Here is a 10,704-nt window from a genome sequence, read left to right as displayed (position 1 = left end):
ATATGGTACATATAGAATAGGACACAGTTCTTCCATACCAAAAATTGCACATGTACTCCACTAGGTGGCGCTATAATAGATGCAATTACGTTTTTGCCTGTAACTTCCACATTTTAATAACACATTCACAAACCATATATTCATATTTTCCTTGAATAGAGCTTGGGTTTTCTTACATAGGACACGCCCACTTCTGCTGCACATTTAGTTCGCTAAGTCGCCACATATGCAAAACCTACTGTGGGCCAATGTGGGCGTGGCTTATTACAACAAATCCAAATCGGCACACATTCAGCCTTTTGCACTTCCAGTGCACTTCCCATTACAGGGAATACCATGGCTCAGACGTTGGCCTGTGTCCTCACTTTTGCCCCGAGCCCGTCATCCTTTGGGGCCAACTTCCGTGGGCTCTGCGGTGCGTGGGTTCTGAGTTGCGCTTGGGGGCTTGGACCCCGTTTATAACTGCTTGCAGTTGTAGTTTAACTTGAGCTTATATTGAGGAGAGTAATGATTAGAAAGTGGAGAAAGCCAAGATATATATATATATATATATATGTATATATATATATATATATATATATATATATATATATATATATATATATATATATATATATATGTATGTATATATATATATATATATATATATATATATATATATATGTATATATATATATATATATATATATATATATATATATATATATATATAAAAAAGCCAAATTAGCCTGACCCAAATATTTTCAAGAGTATCTTAATATTACTGTAATTAAGTAATATTTTTCAGGGCTTGAAATCACAACTGTTTTAGTGACATATGTGCCCAAAATGTAATCTGTGCGACTTCAAAATATTTGGGAGCAAACAATTATTGTGTTGTGAGCGAAAGTCATGGCATTAACCCCTATGTTGATCAGTTATTAATTCAACTCATTGTGTTTCAATGTATCTTAAAGGGTCAGGCAGAAGGAGATGCTGAGGGAGAAAAAGATCAACATAATACAGTTTTTCTCAATTGTTTACACACAAAAACTGGTACTTGAGACACAATGATCACAACATGTAACTCATGCACCAACCCCCTGAACCAATTCTGCTAAACTAGAAGCACAATTCCTGCTTTACACTCAAATTGCAGTTCTAAAACACACTTTTTTCAAAACACTACACACTTCTCGCATTTGGCACAATTTTCATGAAGAAAATCTCTTGCTTTCACAAAGAACACTCTGTCATTCAAAATTCTAAAGTGAATTGTCCTACTATGCACACTGACTCATCACATGGGCAAACACCTGGACACCGACACAACACACTCATTCCACCAGAGCAGCTCAGGTACGTTGTCATTTGGGACAACGTAAGTTTCCACTGGGCTGCTCTGGTTCATAACTGGTTCACTGCCCAACCACGCTTTATCTCCCTCCATATTCTCCATTCCTCAATCCTATTGAGAATTTTTTGTAAAGTGTATGACCGAAATCCACAAATGTGTATACCCCTTCTCCAAGCTATGGAAGACACATGTGGATATATAGCAGTTGGTGCTTTTCATGGCTGATTCACCATGCTAGGTGATGTTTCTCTTGCTGCTCTGCCAGAGAAAACATTGCTTGTGATGTGGATGAGGTGCTGTGGCCAGACCGAAACAGAGGAGAGCATGCTGCACAGTTTTTTTATTTTTTTATTTATTTATTTTTTTACTGTAACTGTGTACAGTAAATTCTTCTGTTGTTTTATAGGTAGACTGTATATTGTTGTATACGCACTTTGTGTTGGTTGAGATGTACACTGTGTACATTGTGTTTGTGGGAAAAATAAAATATATCTGTTACCGTGTATTTGTGTGTTCTGAGTATAAAAACAATATTCTCAAATATTTTACATCACACTTATGTATGTACTGACTGTATAAAGTGTAACTGAACAAAAAAGGCCAAAGTCAATATGTTGAATGAAGAAGTGTTTTCCATTCATCATAGTGTTTTACACTGAGCACATCAGTGTTCAACTGGTTCTTATAAATGTCTATTCATTTGATGGTTTGTGTGTCATTTGAAAACAAAATACCATTTTGAGAAGAAATAACATTGTTTTGAATGTAAAGTTTAATTTTGCAGGAGAATTGAGGGGTTTTGCCCATTGTGTGTGTTTGATTTTTGATTTGTGTGTAGAGTTCTGAGAGCATGAGGCATGCTTTCAGAAAATGTGTGTAAACAATCGAGAAAAACTGTAATAATAAATAATTTCCCAGTCTGTTAGCTGTTTATGAAATTTTGTGCTCGCGCGCTACGTTCGCTCACATTCTGTGCATCTCTTGGGAGCTGAGCCTCCCATGTCCTTAAAACCTAGTGACGCCCCTGCTTCAGACCTTTTGTTCTTGAACTCCTCAGGTTGATAAGGCCCTAGTAGTTAGACTTTTGATTTTCCTTACAGGCCTTCTCTTTGTTTGAGCCATGTGGCATAGGCCCAACATTCCTCCCTTTAGTCCGAAGGGTGGGGTGCTGGCCACAGCCTTAGGAGCAAGCCAAGGGTGACCCTAATGACGCCCCTGCAAGCAGATAAAATAATCTGTTTTGGATCTGTTCCTGGACAAAACTCCCTTTCTTACATAGATCAACTGCCACGACCACCATGAAGCCGGTCCTGAAGAAGACAGTCTGCCTCATCATCATGGCTGAATGATGTCCAGGTGTGTCCACAGAGGAGCATGAAGTAACATGCCGTGCTAATCAAACCATCAACATGTAACCGTTCACACGAGAAGACACCACTCATAACCAGTTCTGGGATACTGGGAAATATTTTTGGTCGACACAAAGATGAAGAAAGTGCTGAGTTTGTTTGTTTGTTTGTTTTCAAAACTGACAAATGTCTCTGCAGCAACTACATTGACATATGAAACAAACTAAGCAATGAAATTATAACAATTTTACAGACAACTGATTGCAAAATCGGTTAAAAGCACGCTTTCAAGAGCACTCAAAGGATCATCAATCACTGGTGTTGCTCTGTTCATTCAAAGAATGAACTCTTCACATCACGTGACAACATCAGCACCATATACAGGGTGAGTCACTCTGCAGAGTAAAACACAGTGTACATAACGTGTTGAAGCTGTGTGTGTGTGTGTGTGTGTGTGTGCGTGTGTGTGCGTGTGCTCATGCTTCAGAGAGTTTCTGGAAGTTTCCCCTCGAGAACATTGAATAGAACCACCTTTCTCTTATCAGCAGGGCTGAACGTTCTCATTTGCAATTATGTACCATAAATATGTAATATATATGTAATATGAATAACTGTAATTGATCATTTGTTGGTTCATGATGTCAGCGAGCTGCAGTGTCATTAGTGTATTATTAAAATCTTCTTAATAATTATTTTTTTCATGCACGTTTTCAACCTGCATGCTTTCAGCCACAACAACCATTCAAATATCACTTCAGTCAGAAATGATGTTTTTTGTACCGACTGTAATTCTTGAAATATGAAGCTTTTGTCAACACATTCTGGTCATGGAGTAGCTCAAGAGTTTGGTGGGTTTAAAGTATGATTTATATAAATATAACTTGGCAGGTATGATGGAGAAAGAAAAATAGGTAACACATTCATTCTGAATAGATTTATTTTTCAGTTAAATATTATGTAATAAAAGCTGGCAGTAAATACATTCATATGTTCGATTGGCAGAAAATGTACAAATTGCCCAAAAACAAAAAACAAATAAAGATGAATACACAACTGTTGTGTTGGAATAAAGACGGGATGCTCTGAGATCAGCGTTACACTTTCTTTACTGAACAACTACTAAGTGACCCTGAAGCTCTATAAGCCGCTCCGTGGCAACCTCTCCACATTTATCAACAAAATACACAAAACGAGGGTTACAAGGATACAAAGTTTGTTGCAGCGTCACTGTTATAATATGAATGATCACTTTTTATTTGAGACTGTTTTATTGTTTTGCAATTTTCAAAGTCTGTCAGAAGTGAGAGAAGGCAGCACACTAAGTTAGTTATCTCTTTATTTTTTTAAAGAACAACATTGTCACCTGACTACAGGTCTCAGTCCTGAAGGCAGTTACATGAATGAATGATACATCAAGGTGTGTCATGGGAGGAGTCAGTGGAAGAGAGAGAGAGATCTGACAGTATATAAGTTTCCTCCCAGAATCAGAATTCATCAGACAAGCAGCTCCAGTTGGAAGTCAAGAAGACTCACACACGACTCAGCTGATCTGCACAACTTCACCAGGTGAGGACAAACTGGGCTGATGGGTGACAGAAACAGATCTGTGTTTAGACTGAACTCCAGTCTGTGTTACAGAGTGGAACATTCATGTAACGTCTCTTTACATACACTGCATGTGTCACTAACAAATGGGCTGCAGATGTCTGGGGTGCACCCAGGGATCCAGATCCGAGCTTTGCTGGGGTCTCTAAAAGTAACTCTAACCCTTACAAACGTTAGGATAATAGTGGAACAGGTGTGTTTTGTGACAGAGAGAGAAGAGAGTATATACCTTATCAGTGGAGCAAACAGATACAACGTTTTATTACACAAATGAAGAAATATTCTCATGTAAAATGTTTGTTGAATGAACAAGTAAGCCAAAAGAGATAAGAATGTGTTGCAGACAGCGTTTCACAAAGTTTATTCAGATCCTTCCAATCAACAAGTCTTAAAATTGAGCATTTTTTAAGGGAGTCTGGTGACTTTCTCCAAGTTCGTTTCCCCCCTAAGAAGTAGCCTGCTAGTTAATGTTTACTGGATTTGTATAAATTGACATGTTTGCTGTGGATGTGTTCATTAATGTGGTGTAAATGCTGAAATCAGTAGAAACAGTTTGTTTAAAGAGCTGCTGGGAGGCAGCAGGGCCGTACACAGGATTTTAGAAATACAGAGGTCCAAAATTCTAAATTTCCTGTGTAGTAAAGGGTATAAATTTTGGGGCCCCTCCATGCTAGGGGGTCTGGGGGTTCACAGGTTATTATGTTCAACTCATTTATAGAATAGCAAAGTAGTCTGTATACGGCAGACTAAACCATATAGTAATGAAATATAAAGGCCATCATGATAATTTGTCAATGGACCTTTATAATAACACCTCTCTTTCTCTCAGTCACATTTCCAGTACAAAAGTTCAGCTTTGCCTGACGTAGTGAATAAAGTAAACACATGTTCAGCTGATAGGCTGTTTACATGCTACCACAGTCTGCTAGAATACCAAGGTTAGCCACAAGGCACAGTTTACCCAGATGAAGCAATCCAAGGATGAAAAAGCACCAATGTTTCCATGACAACGTGTTTTTACACCACTCGTTGTAACAGTCAGTAAATGTGCGTTTGTTTGTGTAACTTTATGACCATACCTGTTTAACTGATGCTGTACAGACACTGGTCTTCTTCAAACTGAATTAATAAATACGTCCCTGCCTCTCGGCTGGCAAACACACTGACCTGACGTCAGCTGGACTGACTGATTAAAATATACATTTACGAAATCTTCTGATCAAACCAGGGCTGTCAACATTTTTTCTTCGATTTAATACTTATTTTATATAATACATACCTGGAGTATCAACAGACATTTGGACCGTCACCAAGTGAGGAACAGTCTTAATGTGGTGCATTTAATGCTGAATTTACAAGAAGGGACCAGCGATTTAAAATCTGCCATAGCCGTTTCATAATATTGCTTAAGTTTCTCCTCATTGTGCTACAACTCTTAAAATCCCTGGATTTGTAAGGGAGTCTGGGATATTGCTGTTACAAGTGACTTCACTTGTATATGTGGTTAATGTCTATGACTTTTACACACACACTATAACTTTTGCTCCTGACTAACTTGAACCCTGGGTGCTCCTGGTTTTACATCAAGATAAGAGATAAGACTTTATTGATCTCTCACCGCAGATATTCAGGTGTAACAGCAACTTACAGATACTGAAACAAGATAACAGCAAAGATAGAATACACAACAGAATAACAGAAATATAGAATAACATAAAAAGTAAAGACTATATACATATTTATTCTTCATCACGGTGGACAGTTGCACTTGGAGTCAAACAGAGTTGTTGATGGGACAGATGATTGTTGTATGGCGGGGCAGAGGGTCCAGCAGCAGAGGATCACATCCCCGTCCCTCAGAGAAGACGAGTGCCTGTTTACATGCTCCAGGTCCAACTCACCTGGCTCCTGAAGGGAATGGTAGAAGACGCTCTGATTGGTTTGATCTATGTTCTGTCAAAAACATATCCATGACTAATTCAGAGACTAAACACAACCTCTTTGTGTCCAGAGTATCTGCTGTTTGATGAGCAAAATGGACTTGGACACGCCCTAAATTCACCACCACCATGTGCTATAGACCATTTAAATAGGCCCTTTGACTTGCTGTCACTTTCTGCTGCCACAAGATAGCAATCTGCCATCAGTGCATCTGATCACACCTCACTTACAGTCCAACATGTCACAAGTACATTTGCTTTTTAAACAACGTGGGCACTGGGTGTGAAAATGATAACTGAGCCAGGCTGAAACTAGCTATGAGACTTGCTTTATAGAGGTATTTAACACTGATTTTAATAAAAACCATATCACAGCAGCTCTCAGTGTAAATGAAGTCCTGAAGGTTGTGGTGTCTCTTGAACAGATTGAAGAAAATGTCCTCAGAAGTCATGAACATCGCTGCCCTGGGTCGACCTTTCACCCTAGGAATGCTCTATGATGCTCGCAAAGATGAACTGATCCCAGGTAAGTCTTGACATTGACATATGAACTACTAATATGTTTTAAACAGTACTGTATGTAGTATATCTATAAATAGGTTCAGGAACTGTTCAAGCTGCTCTGGTCCCTGGCCCACAAATCTGGTTCTGCAGATTTTCTCATTTATGTTTGTTTGGACCCCAACAAATGTCACATCATCCTGATTTTAATAGTTTGTTCAGTGAAAATTAGAACTCTGACCCAAAAGCCATCATTCTCTCTGACCTCTCTAATCATGTCACAATTGAAATATGATTCTTTGACCACATCATGCAGCCGATCCAAGATCCAAGTCCACAGTGATTCCTGCTTTATGACACAACTGATGTTTTCCAATTTCTTTAGGTTTGACATTGTGGGATCAAAAAACTCTGAAAGAGAAGACAGTTGAAACCTCTAAACGATCCAGTAACTTTAAAGTCTCTGCATCTGACTCCATTGAATCCAAGTCCTCTCTGTTGGACATTGAAGCTTCACTGAAGGTCAGTTTCCTGTGTGGACTGGTTGAAGTTGGAGGATCTGCCAAGTATCTGAATGATAAGAAGAAATTCAAGAATCAGAGCAGAGTGACGTGTCGGTACAACGCTACCACACACTTCAATCAGTTGTCAGTGTTTCAAGGTGAAACCATGAACACACAACAGATAGATGTCATCAAGAAGGGCACGGCAACACATGTAGTCACAGGAATCCTTTATGGGGCAGATGCTTTCTTTGTGTTTGACAGTGAGAAGTTAGAAGACAGCAGCGTTCAGGACATCCAGGGCCACATGGAGGCTGCGATAAAGAAGATCCCAACATTTAATCTTGAGGGTAAAGCTGACATCAAGCTGACTGAGAAAGAAAAAGAACTGACCAACAAATTCTCCTGCAAATTCTACGGAGACTTCATTCTTCAAAGCAACCCTGCATCATTTGAAGAGGCAGTGAAGACCTATGTAGAGCTTCCAAAGCTGCTGAGAGAAAAAGGAACCAATACTGTTCCTCTGAAGGTCTGGTTGACGCCTCTGAAGGTCTTTGACACGACTGCAGCTGAGCTGATGAGAGAGCTCAGCGTTGGATTAGTGTGGAAGGTGCAGAATGCTCTCGAAGATTTAAGAGAAATACAAATGAGATGCAACGATTCTCTGGAAGACACAGTGGTACAGAGTTTTCCACAGATCCAAGAAGATTTAAACAAGTTCCAAAACTGTTGTAATATTTACGTATCTAACCTCCAGATGAACGTGGCGAAGAAACTTCCCTCAATCCGTGAAGGTAAAGAAGACGAGAGCTCAGTAAAGAAACTCTGTGAAGACAGAAACAAGTCACCATTCAGTCATGAAAAACTAGACAATTGGCTGGATCATAAAGAGAGAGAAATCAACGTCATCAGGTCCTGTGTGGAAATGATGGAGGGAACAAAGATCGTCCATGATGAGTCAGAGCTGGACAGAGAGGTTCTTGCTGCAGGTGTCGTTGATGCTCTGTGCTTCGTCTTCACCTCCCTGCAGAGTGCTGACCCCGGCCTGGATGAGATGGACCAATACCTGGATTCAGTTAGAGGAAGTACCAATGAAGACCCATGGTACTACTCAGGTGATGTTTTAACCAAAATGAGAGAAAAAGCCAAATATTTCCAAGATATTGCCAAATCTTTAAAGAGCAACAGCAGATTCCGTTTCCTGGTAGCTGCCATCACAAATGAGAAATACACCGGAGCAACCATCTACCACTACAGGAACGGCATTCTGCTCACTGAGGATTTCTCAAAGCCAAACATCCCTGATGTGGAGAGTGTCACAGACAGAAGAGATTTACTCTGGTGTAAGTATTTTATTTTCACTGTAAGACAAATAAGAACAAATGAGTCTCCTTCAGAAACCTGACTACTCATTCCTTTTATTACTCTCACACTTCATTTTAAGCTTTCTTACAAAAGTCCTGCAGATTTTCTGGGAGCTGACACTGAAACTGATTTATAGAGAGACTTAAGTGAAATGAGCGACAGTACTATGGATGCACAGTGGTTAAATAAGTACTCAGACCCTTTAATTGAGTAAAAGTAAAAATATGTTCAAAGTATCTGGGGCAGATATTATTATATCTATCTGTAAGAACACAGCTGGACGGAGGCTGAGATCTGAGAGTTTAATGAGCAGCGACTGCTCCACTCTAACTGTTGGCTACATGACAGTCAAAGATCATCAGTTGAAGTTGGAACTGAAAGTATCTCAAAGTGAAATATTTACTTTCCACCACTGTCCATGAACAGTACGTAGGAGCATGTGAGTGATGTTCAAATATATGAGCCTGTCCTTTCAAATGTGTTCAGAATAATCAATAAATGTGTTTTCAGTATGAACTGTGATCATGATCACGTCTCGTTCTCTCCATCAGACGCCTGTGATCTCACTCTGGACCCAGACACAGGCAAACAAACAGCTCACTCTGTCTGAGGGAAACAAGAAGGCGACAGAAGGACCAGAACAGTCGTATCCTCACCTCCCACAGAGATTTGATCAATGGCGTCAGGTTCTCTGCAGAGAGAAGCTGACTGGGCGCTGCTACTGGGAGGTGGAGTGGAAAAGTTCTAAGGTCGAAGTTACTGCAGGTGTTTGTTACAGAGGGATGGCAAGGAAAGGATTAAATGACCTGTCCAAGCTCGGAGGGAATAAACTGTCCTGGGGTTTAAGATACAACAATGTTATGGCATTTGTAGGTTTACAAGAACTCTCTGCAGAACATGATCAGAGCCATAAGTTACCTGTTCCTTCTTCCTTCTCCCGTCTGGGAGTGTATCTGGACTGGTCTGCTGGCACTCTGTCTTACTATAATGTCTCATCTGACACTCTGAGCCACATCTACACCTTCCACACCAAGTTCACTGAGCCTGTTTACCCAGGCTTCATGGTTTGGGTAGACTCCAGCATCTTTCTGTGTCTGTAAACTTGTCAGCACATGATTCAGTTCAGATTCAGTTCAGTTCACTGAAATCACTAATTCAAATGTTTTGATTGTGAAGCGTCATCATGTCAGTCACAATGTTAAATAATATAATGCTTCTTAATGTTTGAATATCTTTAGTGCACATGTAATCATCTTTGAGTATCTTTAGTGCACATGTAATCATGTTTGAGTATCTTTAGTGCACATGTAATCATGTTTGAGTATCTTTAGTGCACATGTAATCATGTTTGAGTATCTTTAGTTCACATATCATCATCTTTGAGTATCTTTAGTACACATGTCATCATCTTTGAATATCTTTAGTGCACATGTAATCATGATTGAGTATCTTTAGTGCACATGTAATCATGTTTGAGTATCTTTAGTGCACATGTAATCATGTTTGAGTATCTTTAGTGCACATGTAATCATGTTTGAGTATCTTTAGTTCACATATCATCATCTTTGAGTATCTTTAGTACACATGTCATCATCTTTGAATATCTTTAGTGCACATGTAATCATGATTGAGTATCTTTAGTGCACATGTAATCATGTTTGAGTATCTTTAGTGCACATGTAATCATGTTTGAGTATCTTTAGTGCACATGTAATCATGTTTGAGTATCTTTAGTGCACATGTAATCATGTTTGAGTATCTTTAGTTCACATATCATCATCTTTGAGTATCTTTAGTACACATGTCATCATCTTTGAATATCTTTAGTGCACATGTAATCATGATTGAGTATCTTTAGTGCACATGTAATCATGTTTGAGTATCTTTAGTGCACATGTAATCATGTTTGAGTATCTTTAGTGCACATGTAATCATGTTTGAGTATCTTTAGTGCACATGTCATCATGTTTGAGTATCTTTAGTGCACATGTCATCATGTTTGAGTATCTTTAGTGCACATGTAATCATGTTTGAGTATCTTTAGTGCACATGTAATCATGTTTGAATATCTTTAGTGCACATGTAATCATGTTTGAGTATCTTTA

At 39.1% G+C, this 10,704-nt stretch overlaps 1 protein-coding gene across 1 annotated transcript; it reads left to right on the top strand.

Annotated features, from left to right (window-relative positions):
- Window positions 1-4,155: 4,155 nt before the first annotated feature.
- LOC115570778 (stonustoxin subunit alpha-like) lies at window positions 4,156-10,497 on the top strand. The gene is given in 5 exon segments (XM_030399493.1): window positions 4,156-4,251; window positions 6,656-6,756; window positions 7,117-8,577; window positions 9,151-9,185; window positions 9,187-10,497. Coding segments are annotated over 4 exon segments (2,100 nt in total). The 5' UTR covers window positions 4,156-4,251; window positions 6,656-6,665; the 3' UTR covers window positions 9,700-10,497.
- The last annotated feature ends 207 nt before the right edge of the window (window positions 10,498-10,704 follow it).

This window comes from Sparus aurata, chromosome 20 (assembly GCF_900880675.1).
Source record: "Sparus aurata chromosome 20, fSpaAur1.1, whole genome shotgun sequence".
In the NCBI taxonomy this organism is placed as follows: Eukaryota; Metazoa; Chordata; class Actinopteri; order Spariformes; family Sparidae; genus Sparus; species Sparus aurata.
The sequence above is the reverse complement of the archived record's forward strand: the minus strand, read 5'-3'. Positions and strand labels throughout refer to the sequence as shown.